General features: G+C 44.5%; 2 protein-coding genes across 3 annotated transcripts in view; one reads left to right on the top strand and one right to left on the bottom strand.

Annotated features, from left to right (window-relative positions):
* Positions 1-1355: 1355 nt before the first annotated feature.
* EPM2AIP1 (EPM2A interacting protein 1) lies at positions 1356-3182 on the bottom strand (the record flags this gene model as incomplete). The annotated part of the gene is made up of 1 exon (XM_079795052.1): positions 1356-3182. The coding sequence occupies one exon, from the start codon at positions 3180-3182 to the stop codon at positions 1356-1358; it is 1827 nt and encodes a 608-aa protein (XP_079651178.1).
* Positions 3183-3590: 408 nt separating this feature from the next.
* MLH1 (mutL homolog 1) overlaps positions 3591-17014 on the top strand; it is a 33340-nt gene continuing 19916 nt past the window's right edge. The window contains exons 1-9 of one of the 2 annotated variants that reach the window (XM_079794981.1): positions 3591-3761; positions 5939-6029; positions 6912-7010; positions 9795-9868; positions 11314-11386; positions 12398-12489; positions 13880-13922; positions 14061-14149; positions 16046-16158. In XM_079794981.1, the coding sequence (XP_079651107.1) occupies positions 3646-3761; positions 5939-6029; positions 6912-7010; positions 9795-9868; positions 11314-11386; positions 12398-12489; positions 13880-13922; positions 14061-14149; positions 16046-16158 (790 nt within the window). In that variant the 5' untranslated portion in view covers positions 3591-3645. Of the gene's footprint in view, positions 3762-5938; positions 6030-6911; positions 7011-9794; positions 9869-11313; positions 11387-12397; positions 12490-13879; positions 13923-14060; positions 14150-16045; positions 16159-17014 lie in introns of those variants that run through there. The other variant, XM_079794982.1, reaches the window with a different exon arrangement.

Genomic DNA, 17014 nt, shown 5'->3' with positions numbered 1-17014 from the left:
GAGGCATCAGTTCCTTTTCAATTCTTGGTTGTATCCTGGTTCCTTGAATTTGCTGACTAATGACCATAGAATAATGTGTAACAATAGTTAAGACAGGACTTTAGCACACGTTTTCAAATATGGATCTATAAACTGGGTCCTGTTTTGAAGTCATTTTACATATTTGGCTTTACTGTACGATTTCCTTTTCATAGTTAACATAAGTTTGAAAATTACTGTTTTAGCACAAAGCAGATGGCTCACTAGAAATATGAAATTCCTAAAATCTGAATAAAGCTGCTTCTTGAGTTAAATATTTCTACTTGTGCACTGTCTTAAATACAGAATGTGGAGCAGCTTCAAAATCTCTAATAAATGCACTTCTATCAGCTAACAAAATCTGGTATATCACTATAAAGTAGCAAGTTTCCTTTAAGCAGGATTTCTTTATAAAGCAGGAACACCCATGCAGATAGGACAAAGAAGCTAAAGTATCTCACACCTCCTGATCCTGGAGTGCAAAAATATTTTTGCTTCATCCTTCTTGACAGGGCCAAACATATGTCTACAATAGAAAAAAAGCATTACTAATGGGTAATCATTAAAATTCTATACTTACCATAGTCCTTTAATAGGTGAGCTAATAAAACAGCACCCAATTGTGAAAAATTCAGGGGAAACCTCCAATAATTGGTTAGTCTGACCTCCAAATTGCAAGAAGCCTTCTAATTAGCAATTTAAAAATAATTCTTGCTCCTAAAATTTTATTTATTTCCTCTATTAGGAATATCATTATTACTGTGGTGGATAGGGAAGAGGTAAGAGGGAGGAAATCTGCCAATATTTACCCCTGACTCACAAATGATTTTTAAAAGTTTCAAACATTTTGATATAGACAAGTACCTCCATTGAATGTATGTTCTTCCTTTTCAGAAACTTCTGAACTTGCTATGTGAATTTCTGCAAATAGGCTCAAACATACAATGAAGGAGATGATAATTTTAGACTATATGCATCAGAATTTTAACATTTCATTAAAATATGACCTAAAACTTCTTCAAAACACCTTAAAAACAGACTAAGTCAACTCACATCATCAGTACTAAACTTCTTTAAAAACAATTATGTCATAAAAGCAAAAGACAACGATGACTTTGACATTAAGTTTGAAAGAGGTGTTTGCATGTTCTAGTCCCATGCTGCCTCTTGAGATGAAAAAAAAAAAAAAAAAAAAGTCAGAAGAATCTCAATTGTTATCAATTTAAATGCATAAACTTGGTGCTTTCTCATGCTCCAAAGGAGTAAACTTGAAAAATCAAATTTTTGCTTTTAGGACTGGATTCTCGTTGAGTATTTCAATGTTGTACCACAAAAGCTTATGGATTAGGCGGATTTCTTGCTCTCACAAGAGCATCCCAATGTGGTTCCATTTCAGTTGTGGCGATCCTAAACAGGGCGTGGAGATGCTCATCTGTTAATGGCTGGCTCAAAGTGTGTTGGTTTCTAACCAAATATGAAAAAGCTTTTTCGCAGATTTCACTACTATCAAACAAGGATGCCACCTTATAGGCAACCCCTTTGATAATCGGGTAGGTTTCAGCAGACAATCCAGCATAGAATTGCCCCAGGTCTTTGTTTCTGTATTCCTCCCAAAGGTCAGAATTTGCTTGAAGTTTTGTTAGCTCCATCCTTACTGCAATAGGTGCATGTTCAGCTTTAAAGTTAAATGGATTTGCAAACAGTTCCAAGTCCTTTTTAATAAACTTGAGGTCCTTGAAATGTCTATCAAATTCTTTTTGCAGGCGACAGATCACCACTTTATACCTACCCGGATCAAGTATCTTTTCTTCTTCTTTAATATGCTGTTTAAGCTCATCAACGACTTCTCTCAAGGCAGCAAAGTGTGTTAGATTTTTTTCCTCAATATGTCTGTGCAGTAAATTCAACTTAGCATCAAAGCTACAAATATGGTCAAATGCAGTAGCAGCAAAGACTCTATTGAATCGCAGCAGTTCACTGAGTTCTCGGAGGTGGTTCATAATATCCACCAAGAAGCCAAAATCACAAAGCCACTCTGGGTCTGAGAAATGGACTGTTGTTGCCCCTACCGAAGCCAAGAAGGCTTCTATCTCTTTCCTTAATGAAAATATTAGTTTTAAAGTCTTCCCTCTTCTTAGCCAATTGTTCAGACACCGTCCATTCACCCTTTCGCCATGCTCTGATTCAGATGAAGTTAGTAAAGCCTGAAATTCGGGTCGCCTGATGCCTCTTGTCTTAATCAAAAGTATCCAGTCAGATACGGTACTTATGACCTGATTAACATCTACATCGTAGGAGCTCAACAGTTCCAAGTGAAGGAATCCCGAATAATGGATGACATTCCAACAGTTGGGGCTTACAGCCTTTTCTCTCATGTACGACACCAGTCCAGAGTTCTCACCAATCATCCTCAGAGTGTGGGTTGTGGTCAGTCCAACCATTCGCTGCAAGCTAAGCCCTGCCGTCTGCAGGGCCTCAAGGATTGCCGCCATGAGAGCACCGACACTGAAGTGATTAGTCAGGTTGATTATGGTCAGAAGCTCTTCTTGCACCTCCAAGTCCACGTCCACGCCGCGGACAAAAACCAGGAGGTAGTTCTCATAGGCCACGAAAGCCTGGTCATCCAAGGCAAGGGAATAGGCTCTAAAGTCCTTGGCTCGGTTGAAAAGCTGACTGCGCAGATTTTCGTTCATGTTCAGGACCCTCTGCCGGATGGTCTCTGGAGATAAGTCAATGCCACCCAAAACGCCTACGTGATCCGGCAGCACATCATTCAGCATCACCTCCAGGCACTGGTATACAAAGTCCCCCTCACCCCCGCCGCGACCCCTCAAGGCCAAGAGGCGGGCGATCCCGAGGCCTGCACGCGCCGCTCTCTCCTCGGGAGTGGGCGGGACGATCTCGGGGATGTCGCCCTGCCGCAGGCGCTCCACCAGGGCCTCGCGCTCGCCCTCCTCCACATACCGCTGGTAGTACCTGTGCTCGGCCTCGTAGTGGCGCCTGACGTCGCGTTCGCAAGCGGATACGACGAGGTGGGCGCAGACCAGGCAGAGGGCCCCTTCGCCCTCCGGAGGCTCCACCACCAAATAACGCTGGGTCCACTCGGGCCGGAACCCCCGAGCCTCCTCGACTTCCATTTTGCTTCTCTTCGGTGTCATCCACATGATTCCGGAGGCTAGAAGAGCGGAGCAGATCTCCTGGAGGCTGCAAAGAGACAGGCGGAGTAAGAGCGAGCGCCAAACGCCACCTACGCTCTGCGCAAGATCACCCCAGCCGCGCGACACCCAGCGCCCGCTAGGGCATCTGCGTTCCGATTGGCCGAAAGAGCGGACCGTGATTTCTGTCGCGCAAGCGCAAATCCGTCTAGCTACTTGGCGGAAGCTGCTTTAGGGAGGGACGGAGAGGCCCAGGAACCCACGGACCTAAGACACTTGACTGACATTCAAGCTGCCCAATCAACAGCTCCCTCACTCGGAAACGGCGCTGCTGCTGGAAAGGGTGGGGGAGGGGGGGCCGGACCGCGTACACAGAGTTAAGGGAATAGCGTAAGCACGGAGAACTGTAGTGATTGGCTGACGGCTCGTCCAGTGAGCACCTCGACGTGACCTGGACTCCTGTGGCGCCAAAATGTCGCTTGTAGCGGGCGTTATTCGGCGGCTGGACGAGACTGTGGTGAACCGCATCGCGGCAGGGGAAGTTATCCAGCGGCCGGCTAATGCCATCAAGGAGATGATCGAGAACTGGTACGGAGGGAGTCGGAGCCGGGCTTCCTTAGAGGCTACAACTTAACGGGCCGCGCAGGCATGGCGCGGACACGCCTCCCTGCCCTGGGCGGAGGCGTGTACGGCGCATGCCCACAGTGGCGGAGGCTTTGGGGGTCCTGCCTTCTCGCATCCCTCGCGCTGTCGCGAGACTTTTCTAGGATTACAGGGGGCGCACGCAGTGGGCTACGCAGTGTCATTTTAATGGTGCCATTAACTAAAGGAATTGCTTCTAAAATTATATACGCAAAAGATGCAAATCTTCGGTGGGGGAAAAACATCTCCCTTCATCCTTCATCTTATCAGTTACATGCTTATTACAAAAAAAAATGCACATTTAAGAGTACAAGTTTTGAGTTTGATTAAAAGTAAATTGTCAAGATTTTAGGACAGGCTGATGATCTTCCTCTGGGTTTAACTTGTGATTTTCCTATTGCCAAATTAATGATCCCACTTTGTGCTTTCCTGTCCTTTTATGGGGTCTTCCGTGGATTCTGAAGTTTGGAAATGCCACACAACGTGGAGGGAAAAGGTTAAAAACATGGAAAGAAAGATGGTGTAAGCGGTAAACCTCAAAAAAAGACATGTTTCTAACATTGTGTAAGATCCTTTGTGTTCAAGTCAATTGTTATTAATAAAATCCATACCTTAAAAGAAAATAAAAATGCCCCAGCGAAGAAGGGCACATTTGTAAAGGGACTTGTTGTGAAAACATAAACTGCCTGGAATAGCGGGACTGAAAGGATAGTGGCTCAGAAAGGACTGGCAAGGGCAAGGCTGAGAATTAGAAGGTAGACAATAGAAGGAACAGGGAACCCAGGGAGGGCTTCTCCTTTTGACTTGATCTAATTTATAAAGGCTGGCTTGTGTCTACAGTGTTAGAATTAACACTGAACATGCTGGGCCTATTGTACTGTCCCAGACAGAATCCTATACAACAAAACTAAACATTAGCTCAGTAGCTTCTCATTAATTCCATAAGCAGAGGCTCTTTATGGATCCAGTTATGCTTTTTTTTTATTGTCTAAAGTTTTACATATGTCTCCCCCCACCCCCAGCCCAGCCATTCCCACCCCAGGCAAGGCTCCCCTGCCCTCCCCCACAGTGTCTGTATCCATTGGTTATGCTAATATGCATGCATACAAGTCCTTTGGTTGCTCTCTAACCCCTCTCCCCTGCCATTTGTCTCTGGATCTATTCTTGTTCATCAAATTATGTTGATCATTATATCCCACATATGAGTGAGATCATGTGATATTTATTTTTCTCTGACTGGCTTATTTCATTTAGCATAATGCTCTCCAGTTCCGTCCATGCTGTTGCAAATGGTAAAAGTTCCTTCTTTTTTATACCGGCGTAGTATTCCATTGTGTAGATGTACCACAGTTTTTTAATCCACTCATCTGCTGATGGGCACTTAGGTTGTTTCCAAATCTTAGCTATGGTAAATTGTGCTGCTATGAGCATACAGTTATGCTTCTTTTACTATGTAAGTCAAAATGGCTAAACAACTTCAACTCAGGGGCTCCTGAGAAAGGTCTTTAAGTAACTTACTGTCTTATTTCTAAAATAAGGAATTTTCTGTGTGAGGAGTCCATAACTTATCTTTCTCACGCAGCACCAGCCTGAATCTGTTTTCTTTAGCAGGTGCTCTGTGCTCGTAGGCTATTCTCTGAAGGTACAGAATATTTATTAGCTTCTTAAAGAACTTTGTGCATTGCCATATTTTCTTTCCCCCAATATATATTTTCTGAAAGAAAAGGGAAGAGTGGAGAAAAACATTTAGAATGCTTAACGACATTTTAATAGAGTCATTTAGGAACCTGAGGCTCAATCAAGTTCGAGTAACGGATGGTTGAATTAGTAGAGAAGAGGGTAAGAAAAAGGCAGGAGCTGAAAGGACCTACTTTTAACAGCACTTTCCTAGAAGAACAGAAATGGTGGTGACTATCCTATTGGAGATGATGGTTAGCCCCTTCTGCCCCTCCCCTTTCTCTAAACATAACAGTGGAGTCACAGAGCCTGTAAAACAAAGGAAAAACATGAATCAGACAGTCGTATATTTATTTGGAATTTGTTTTTTATCCCTTGGCTCATAGGAAAATTTGTGCATTAAGGTAGTTACAGACTGATACTTCTTTTTCTGTTTGGTTTGCCAGTTTAGATGCCAAATGCACAAGCATTCAAGTGGTTGTAAAAGAGGGAGGCCTGAAGTTGATTCAGATCCAAGACAATGGCACCGGCATCAGGGTAAGGAGACCCTCAGAGGAGCAGATGTCTGTGTGCTCCGTGTGAGACCTGCAGGAAGTGGCAGAACCCTTCCCTGTTCTAGAGACTGGGCTTCTGTGGATGGGATTGTTTGACAGGAAAACTCAACAGCAACAATAATTGTTTATTGGGTTCCTGTTCCATACTGGGCCCTGTGGGAAAAAAAAACAACAAAAAACATACTGGGCCCTGTGCAGGGGAATAAGGAGGTCAAAGGAGTGAGTCATGAGGCCATTTAAAGGATGAGTGTTCTGGGCAAAGAGAACAATACCTGCAAAAACCAGGAAATGGATGCATGCCTGACATGTTTAAGGATCAGCCAGGAGGCCAGTGTGACTGGAACAGGAGATGAGATCTGAAAGATAAGCCGACTGATCATGTCCAACCTTGTAGGCCATTGTGAAATCTTTGGCTTTTACTCTAAGGTGGGATGCTATTAGAGGGTTTGGAACAAAGTGAGTTTTATAAGAACCCCTTGTCCATAATTTTTTACTACAATTAAATGTATCTGTAAAATATGTCTAGATTTTTACTAAAGAAGTTTTATAAAAACTGGTGATCTTTATAAAATCTGTGATACAGGATAAGATTGTCAAGAGAGTGTGTGTAGGTAGAGAAGAGGGCCAAGGGTGGTGTCCGGGGTTACCCCACTGTCAGGGAGTAACAGAACCAGCCAGTGAGACAGAAATGAGAGCAGTGAGGAGGAAGGAGCACCAGGCCAAGTGAGCAAGTTACTGCTAATTTAGAAACTCTCCTCCTAAGAGGAATATCTTCTTGGATTCATTCAAGAAGAGGGAGATTCAAAAGGATTTGGGGGAAAAAATGAGTAATATAATAATTTACTTATTTTTCGGTATCTTCTAGAAAGAAGATCTAGATATTGTATGTGAGAGGTTCACTACAAGTAAACTTCAGTCCTTTGAGGATTTAGCTAATATTTCTACCTATGGCTTTCGCGGTGAGGTAAGCTAAGGGTTAAATAAATGTGTGAATATCCGCCTGTGATGACATTTCTACCATTTGTCAGTATGTTTCTCAGTAGATAAACAAGATATGATATTTTTACTTGTCAGAGAAAAGTAAATCTAAACAAACATAAATTCAATTTGCCAAAGCTGAGACTTGTTTATAAATACTTAATATACCATAAACTTTATCTATGAAAACCCTATGACATTATGTATTTCTTGATGAAAGAACGAAATACCATCTACAAAGGCTTCCTGTCCAAAAATAAAATGGGACTCTGATCAGTAGTTAAATTTAAGTACCAATACACAGAAAATACAGGAGCAAGGGAGCACAGTAAATGATACTGAGATTGGGAAACAACATGATAAAAGACTTGTTTCCTTCAACAAATAAACTGCAAAGAAAAGTAGAGAAGGGAGCAGGAACCTGTAGATGACAAGAGATTTAAGAGCCATATGAACCATCTTCAAAGTATAGCTCTCCCTTGGATTCTGATTTGAGCAAAGTGTAACATTTTTTTGAGACACAGATATTTGAACACAGATTGGTTATTTGATAGTATTAAGACATTATTGTTAATTTTATTGGTTTAAAAATAGCATCATGGGTTATTTTTAAGTCCTTATTCTTTAAGATATATACTGAAATCTATGTAGATGAAATTATATGATGTAGCATTGGAATATATGATATAGAAAATAGACTAAAGTATCTTTAAGACTAATGTACCTTACATTTTTATGACGATATTCCGTGGATATCTTTTTATTCGCTATATAATACACCTACATAAATTTGAATGGCTACATACTATTCTATTACATGTATATACTGTGGTCTATTCAGATGGTTTCATTTTGAACGTTTGTGCTCTTTGCTACTTTTTCCTGTTTAATGCTCTGGTGACTATTCATGCATATACACTGTGTTTTATTCAGTTATTTCCTTAGGGTATATTTATAGAGATAACATTCATAAGTAAAATATGTATACTTTTCAAACACATTGTATTACATTCCTGCTGCTGCTTAGTGGCTTAAAACAACACAGTTGTATCTTAAAATTCTGGAGGTCAGAAGAGGCTGGCACTCGGTCTCAAGTCAAGCGTTGGCAGGGCTGTATTCCTTTCTGGAGGCGCTGGGGTACCAAGAAGCTGATGTGGAGTAGTTATTTGCGGGGAATGCAAATGAAGGTGGGGGAGGAGAATTAGTTTTCCAGTTTTCTTATCATATGCATGTATTACTTTTATTTAATTTTTTAAAATGAAAAGGCAACCGTGACCCAGTCGCCGTAATTTAGGTCAAACCAGAGTGCTCTCAAGCACCCTCTGGCTCATGGTGAGCCCCGAGTTGTTACAGGTAAGGGCAGTGTTAGGGTAACGACCCTGGGGCTCCCCTGATTTTAAGTATGCCTCAGATCGAGTTCTAGCAAAGCAGTTTCCTTCTGGCTTTGCAATTTCCTGGGTCAGTTTCTAAGCCCGTGACCTCCTGGCTCCTCCGCCTAGCTGCAGGGCATCTTTGGGGTTGTTATTTCACTGTAATTTAAGAAGAAAGTTTATTGAGGGATTTCTGTGTGCCACCCTGGTTCTCAGCACTTTGTACATATTAACTCTCTTACTCTTGACCACTCTGCGGGGAGGTTCTGTTATTTCCCTGCTTTACATACGAGGAAACTGACACAGAGTTTGGAACCCTGCGAGTTTGACTCAGTGCCCGTGCTCCTCTAAGGCTCCAAGCCAGTACAAAGGGTCCGTCTGCCAGAGGACCCTCTCTTCCTGGCGTTATGTGGTCCTGTGTATACGTAATGTTCTTCCTTACACAGGTCTCAGAATCATTTTTAATAATGCAAATGAGCTCAATTACATAAACCAGAGAAATTCTCTGAGCCTGAGCCGCATTCCTTATTAATGAACTAAACCTGCCATGGGCTACATTCACTGTCTCCTGAGATGCTGTCACACAGACCCATCACAGTGCCTGGGTTGCATTTTTATATGCTAAGATACCCTTGTGAAAGAGATACAGCCCTAACCGGTTTGGCTCAGTGGATGGACCGTCGGCCCATGGACTGAAGGGTTCTGGGTCCAGTTCCGGTCAAGGGCACATACCTCAGTTTCAGGCTCAATCCCCGGCCCTGGTTGGGGCCCACAACCAATCGATGTGTCTCTCTCATATCGACGTTTCTCTGCCTCTCTCTTAAAATCAATGGAAAAACACCTTCAGGTGAGATTTAACAAAAAAAGAAAAAGAAAGAAAGAAGATACAGATTTCAAAGGACTAGGAAACCTATCTTGATTATAAAGGGGAAAAATTGGTCATTTTAAATTTGTTTTGTCTTAATTGCATAATTTAAAATTTACATTTCTAAACATGTAATTGCTTACAGAAATTTTGAAAAATGTGTACAATATGATCTATTTGGAGTGACTCTGATACCCATTTCTGAAGTACAGGTTTTGAAATTGTTAGAAAACAAATCACTGAGAATATTTAACGTGTTCTATATATAAACAGAATTGCTATTTATACGTTAATTATTTGGTGTTCCTTTTGGACTTTTAATGTATTTTCCCTTGTGTTAGTAATTATGCTACAGATTCAACTTGATGCCCTTCTTTGTTTTGAAAACGTGTTATCCAAATGAGTGAGCAGGGTGCGCATTGTTGCCATGTTAACACAGAGTGGAGGAGGCAGTGTAGATAACCTTTTCCTTAATGATGTGACGGGGTTGACTCAGCAGTGAATTTTTTTTCATTCCATTTCCTTTTCTTCCTAGGCTTTGGCCAGCATAAGCCACGTGGCTCACGTTACTATCACAACCAAAACAGCTGATGGGAAGTGCGCATACAGGTACAGCGCTGTCGTCTTCTATTCATTGATGTTCACCCAGAGGTGTGCTTTACGTCTGCATCTCAAAGTAATCCCATCTAAACAGCAATGTTACCTTTTTTGGCTGAGCTCTTGGGTAAATTTTCTCGCCTCCCTTTGGATTAGGGAAGGTTATTAGGTGATAATCTTATTTGAAGATAGATGTGACATATTGCATGTGTCTGGCAAGCTGTCTATTACACAGACATATTCTAAGTGGTAGGGTATGGCTTTGAGCTGACTGCAGGGCTGCGGCTGGGGTCCTGGAGGCTCCCGGTTGCCCAGCTGGCTCGGGAGCCACCACTCCCTGCCACACATGCATGCCTGGGCTGGTGTGCCTTCGTGTGGATGCCGCTGACCATCTGTTGTGCTGGCACAGTTTTCAGAAACTGATGAACAGCCTTAGAACAGAACAAAAACAGGATTCAAGGAATCAGAATCACATCTCTGTGTTTTTAGGTTCTGGCCATTCACTGGTGGGCAGTTCTGCCTGTTTCTGGGTCCCTTGTACAGACAGATGTGAAGTAGAGGGAGGTGGAGCATTTCAGGGTATCCAGCACTGATGCTAGAGGAATTTGACTCTGAATATAACTGCCCTAGGACCTGGGTGGGGAGGGCTGATACCATTAGAATCCCTTCTCGCAAAATGGGGAGCCTGGGGCACAACTCCTGTTCCTTCACCTCTGGGGCCATGTTTGCCCCTGCTCAGGACCTCCAGTGGCTCCCCTTCCGGGGCGGGGTGAAATCCAGTCGTCATCATGGCAGCCAGCGCCCTCCTAACGTGCTCTCAGTCCACCTTCCAGCCCCGCTCTCCACACATCGCCCGCTGCCGTGTTTTCTAAAGCCTCTGTGCTTCTCTTTCTATTTTTCTCTTCCTGGGTTATCTTCCCTGACCTCTCCTCCTGAAACGTATTCCTCCCAGAGCCCGGATGAGTTGTCACCTCTTCTGTGACACTTCCACCTGCCCCCACTCTCACCCCAGGCTGGCTGTTTCCTTCTCTAGATCACTTAGCTCATTGTTCACCGCTTTTGGTAACAGTCTGTGCCCTCACTAGAGCAAGAGCTTTCTAAGGCCTGTCTTTGTTGCTGGGGTCTCTGCAGACATGATACATGGTAGCCCCCCAATAAATGATTGCAGAATTACTGAAGAAAATGGACTGCCATCTTAGGCACTGGCAAAACTATTCTTTGTAGCTCAAAACTCAAGAACTAAAAAGCAACATTTGCTAGAAGAAAAGGGATATATACACTTTTTTGGTATCCAATTGGAATGATTTGGGAGTAGCGGAAAAATAATGGTTATTAAGAAAATACATAACATGGCTATATTTTAATGTGTCATTGGCATAATGTTCTTTTTTATCCGTTGGATAAGTATCTCTTCTTTTTCTATTGGGTGTTTATAATCTGTTCTGTTTTCTGATTAGAGCAAGTTACTCCGATGGAAAGCTGAAAGCTCCTCCTAAGCCATGTGCAGGCAATCAGGGGACCCAGATCACGGTGAAAATGGGACACGGGAGGGGGAATTGTTGGAAAAGAACGTCATATAAATATTGAAATAAAATTGTCTCTGAACTTTCTAAATAACAGTAAATGAATCTCTGTTAGTTAATAGAGACCCCAGGATCTCACCCTCTACGCAAGATAAATGATTTTTGGTTTTTGTCCACCCCCTCATCTTTTTTAAGCTGGGAGATTCTTTTCTTGGGATGGCAGGGCAGTTGGCATTGGAAGAACCTTGAGCTTGGCTCCAGGAGAGGTCAGAGTCCCCGCCTTGCCTTCAGTGGTTGTGTGTCCACAGTTAAGTCATTTACTGTCCCCTCACCTCACTTTTCTCATCCAGCAATGGAGTGAAGAATACCAGCCCACTCAGAGGGAGTTGGAGTGATTGGAGTGTGTCATCAGGAGAAAGTCCATGATGCTGCCCTGTTTCTATGATGCCACATGTGGTCTCTTCCCATCCTGTGGTTCTATAGAGCATCCCACTGTCATGCATCCCACCTCTCCGCCTCCAGCCCCCGCTAGAGCACAGCTCCCTGGAGCTTGAGGAGGCGGGAGGCCCAGTGAACGTGTGCTTCCAAGTTCGTGTTAACAGGGATCCACTCCCGGGTGTCCACGCTGTGATTTCTAAGAACCCCAATGAGCTCAGAAATGATGTAATTATTCTTAGTTCAAAAATGTTTGAATGCCATGTGATATTATAATTATCTGTAAATGTATGTTTGCCCCACTAAATCTTGTGCTGTTCTGGGCAGGACTGTGCATTATTTGTCTTCATATTCCCGTACAAAGCAAAGAGCCTGACTTAGAGCTAAGCCCCAGTACCTGTTTGAGAAATCAGCGAGTAAAAGTGGGAGGCAGGAAAAATAACGCCTAATTTCCTTTGTTAAGGCTGCCCCGGGCTATCGGTAAATAGTTGGATTCTCTGCCTTAAGGCCCAGCTGTAGGTGGACTGCTTGTTCTTTATTTTCACATCTACGAATTTACAAGAAAGCTCAATCTTCTGTTCAGGTGGAGGACCTTTTTTACAACATTTCCACCAGGAGGAAAGCTTTAAAAAATCCAAGTGAAGAGTACGGGAAGATTTTGGAAGTTGTTGGCAGGTACAGTTCAAACTCTGGGCGTGGGTCTCTGAGATCTCTCCCCAGCGGGCCGGGCTCCCGTGCTTGAACTGAAGACAGCTGCTGGGCTGGAAAACAGCCGTCCTGGCTGCAGAACGTTGCAGGCCAAGGTTTAGTCAGTAATTCTGGCTTTTCTCTCATGTCCCCAGGAGAGAGCAGTTGGTGTCTGTATCAGTGAGGGTTCTTTGGTGACAAGCAAAACAGACTGACTAGCTAACGAGCCCAGAATAAATTTGTTGGAAGGCTGGGAGTGACTCACCGAGGGGGAGAAGCGTGGCCAGCTGCTGCTTGGGGAGGACAAGAACCAGGGTGGCTTCGGCGATTTCATGTCATGACCCTGTTTCAGTTGCTTTCATCCTGTTCTTGATTCTGCTCAGAAGTCTCTTTCCTGGGGAGGGCATCTGGTTGGCGTAGCCTGGGTCCCCCATCATGTCCCACGTCCCCGGGGAGAAGATTTCTTGATTGGCAGTCTAAGGCTGGGGAAGAGGTAGTTTCCCACGGGGAGACTAGGGACTGTTAACAGAAGAAGGTGAAGGGATTCCAGGCAAGAGGAACAACGTCACGATAGACTTAATCTGCTGGCACAGTGGCTCAGCATGGGCTCTCTCAGCCTGTATTTCTTGGGATTATAACAGACACATCAACTGCTTTGCAGTTTTTCTGAAAAATCAAAAATGAATAAAACATTTGCCCCTAATAAAGTGGAATGGACCCAGACATCAAGTTTCTTTTCTGTTCCCTGGAATTGTATAAATCAGTGTCAGACTATTCATTATCTCCTGGGAGTAAAAGCGCTCTAGTGGGCGGTTAGGGTCCGAGGTGTGGTAGAGTTAATTATTCGTTGTTATTGAATTAGTGCATTTTATTAGGCGCAGCCCTTCGTGGGGCATGTGGGGGAGGGGTGATGACTAATGGCTGGGAGGAGAGGCTGGCGTAGGACCTCGGGTTGGGGAAGATGCGGGGGGGTGGGGAGCGGTGTAATGGGGGGCTCTGAGCGAGAATAAAAGAGGGCTGTTAAAGCTGAGTTCTCAGCCTATCCTTGAGGCAACCCAGACCTTGAGAATTTGTGAGAATAAAACCAGGTGAGGAGGAAATTGTGCCGAGATAGCCCTGGATCTGGTCAGCAGCCCAGCAATGCAGAGTGGAACCCTGTCTTCTGCTGGGTCAGCCACATTTAGCACTGCTAGCTGGTGAAGTGTCTGCCGGCTTATTTTCCGGTGGCTAACATAGGGCACGTGAGGATGTTTCCGTTTGTGTCTGTCTTTGTTTACATCACTGACTCCACCAATGCAGGTCACTGAAAGGGGCTCTGACCTGCAGGGTGCGTTTGGCCACTCTGCTTACTGTTTTGTTTTGTTTTTGTCCTTGCCAGGTATGCAATACACAACTCAGGCATCAGTTTCTCAGTTAAGAAAGTAAGTTCTTGTTTCATAGGGGATGGTTACGTATTAGAAAGGGAAAATGGCTTTTTATGGTGTTTGCCTGTAGAGGTGGGTTACACTGTTGCCATCAGGGCTGGGAGACAGTAAGTCGCTGTATCTTCTGTTTCCCAGCAAGGTGAGACCGTGGCCGACGTGAGGACACTGCCCAATGCCACCACCGTGGACAACATCCGCTCCGTCTTTGGCAATGCTGTTAGCCGGTATGTTGAGAACTTACATTGTAAAAACATCCTCGGCATTTCATCACATTGTGGATAAGATAGCACCTGCCTTAAGAGTTTGCTTTAATCAAATACATTGAATCAAATGTTCAGGCTTCAAATTGTTAACAGAGTCGTTATTTCATGTAACCAATACTCCTGGGAGCTGTTGTCTCTTCGATGGCCTGGCTGTAAAATAGTGTGTTCTTCCTAGGTCTCTGTCTTCAAAATAGCGTGTAGTAGGATTCTCTTTTCCTCCAATGCTCCCTCTTTTCCTTGTATTTCCATTATCATCCCTTTAGGATTAATTATCACTCAACATTGATTCATTGCCTCCATCTCCCAGGCTTTGTGCCAGGAGTTGAAGGTGTAAAGACGAGTAAAATATTCCCTGCCCTTGCACACTCCCTGTCTGGTGGCAAGCCCGTCTGTCAGTGCCACCACATCTTCACTGCCAAGGAAAGCCTCGGAGGGAAATTGCTTGCATTCAGAGCCCTCATAGCCGTCCCCTCGGCCACCGTTCCCACCACCACCAAAACCACCGTGTCCGTCACACATTCCCAGCCAACATCCCAGGACTGTACAAAGCCCCAAATGCCAGTGTCGTAATCTGAGCGGAAAAATCCCAACATCCTTCTCTCTCTATGCCAAGCGTGCCTCAGGTGCTAGGGATACCCAGATGAAGGAGACAGCCTCTGACTTCCTTTTTCAAACAATCTTAAAAGCAGCAGCAGTAGTCACGGAACCCCGTTTTCTACTTTGAAGGACAAATTACTCATTCTTGGAGCAAAACCAAATTTCTAACTAGGGAACAGTCAGTTTACTTTTAATTACCTTTTTCTTACTAATTACGTGTTAATGAATTAATTGTTTTAAAATTGTGCTTCCAGAGCTAAAAATACACGTAGTGTGCTTTTAAGTGAGAGTGTACTCTCTAGTGAAACTTTCTAGAGTTTCTTGACCAACGGTAAGCCTCAGTGTCAGTTGTTAGGACATCCCTGGGACCGTAAGAGATGAGAACTCTCACAGAGCGGCGGTTCCCAAAGCTTGTCTCCAGGACACCTGCCTCTAGAGCCGTTTTGGGAAGAAAGGGTTTGCGGGTTCGCTGTGTGTGGGAAACACTGCCAGCTCTACCCTGTGCTCAGACCCGAGCACACGTCCTGCCCTGCGTGGGGAGCTTCCACTGTAGCCTGTCATGCTCAGTGCGTGTCTGCCATTGGCTGGGTGCTGCGCTATATGCTAGAGACACACAGGAGGGAAGAAAGCAGAAATGATACCTACCCTCAGAGGACTCATAGTGTGATTGGAAAGACACATGAGATAATTATGCCATTCAGTAGTGGTGGTGCTAGATGCCGCAAAGGCTGTAAGGCACAGTGGGAGACACTCTTGGGGGCATGGAGGGAGGTGGTCAGAGAAGGCTCTGAGGAAGTAATCCCGGAGATGCAAGGAGGAGCTGACTAGCTGACAGCAGCTTTCCAGGCAGAGGGACCCACTTAGGAAGACATCCCCACCCCCACCCCGGGCCAAAACTGAGTGTGGCTTGTGTGAGGACACCACACGGGAGCCCCGTGTGATTCAGTACAGTAAGGGATTCAGCAGAGACCGGTTCTTTAAGAATCTCATCTTCGGGATGTAGTTACTAAGATAAATAAAAGTTTCAGCACATGTCCCCTGTCCCAGCAGTTGGAGCAGTGCTTGCAGATAGCGGAAGTGCTTGAAAACACGGACAGGTGGACTGGGGGGTGGGCCCAGAGAACCTCAACGAGCCAAGTCAGGGTCCTCATTTGGTAGTTTGTTTATGGGAAGGAGCCCTGACTTTTCCAATTCACATTCTTTATAACGTCGGAACTTTCTGATGTTTTCAAAGCCTCACAATTTCTCTTTTCCCACCAGAGAATTGATAGAAGTTGGGTGTGAGGATAAAACCCTCGCCTTCAAAATGAAAGGCTACATATCCAATGCCAACTACTCGGTGAAGAAGTGCATCTTCTTACTCTTCATCAACCGTGAGTGCAAAAGAGCAAGTAGGGAGATCAGTCCACAGGGGTTTTACGGACCCTGGAAAAACTCCTGATCCCGGGTCTGATCACACACAGGCACACCTTGTGCTGATGGGGTTTGGTTAGGAAGTGTTGGTAATTAATTTCTGGTCTAAGTCTGCTCAGCCCTCTGAGATGTGCCCAGGAGAGGGCGTGGCAGGCCCCGCGAGCCAGCGCACCTTCGTCACCTGCTGGCATTGGAGCCTTTCCGAGCAGGCCCTAGGCAGCTCCGCGTTCTCTCCTTAGAAGGAGGGCCGCTGCTTGAAATTGCTCAGCAGGGCAGAGGGCTAGGCAATGTTAGTAAAGAAATTGAGTGCTAAGCCCCTGGAGATCTTTCTTGTTAAAGAGTGAGAATTCTTTATAATATAAAGCACAGAACTAAAAATCAGAGAGAAAATTAACGCAGGGAATTTGGAGTTTCTCAGATTCCTTTCCCTCTTTATCTCTCTGCTGACGTAGTGTTTACATGATTGCTGCCTATGAAGCCAATATCAGTGTGCATTCTGCCTCTTGTCACCTAATTGCATGTTACATGGTTTTGAGAGACGGGGCAATAGCAAGTAATCCCAAACACAGTCTCATTCCGTTTTTCTTTTTCCATCCAGAAACAAGATGCATCTTTCCATTTGTTCAGTTCTTCCCATTTTTATCCCATAGGTCCTTTACCTTTAGCGTTTGAAGCAATTCATAATTATTTTATAACTAGAGGCCCGGTGCACGAAATTCGTGCACGGAGGGGGGTTGTCCCTCAGCCCAGCCTGTACCCTCTCCAATCTAGGACCCCTCAAGGGATGTCCGACTGCCCATTTAGGCCCGATCCCAC

This window comes from Cnephaeus nilssonii (assembly GCF_951640355.1).
Source record: "Cnephaeus nilssonii genome assembly, chromosome: 17".
NCBI classification, from domain to species: Eukaryota; Metazoa; Chordata; class Mammalia; order Chiroptera; family Vespertilionidae; genus Cnephaeus; species Cnephaeus nilssonii.
Note: the sequence above shows the minus strand (reverse complement) of the source record. Positions and strands in the feature narration are given on the sequence as shown.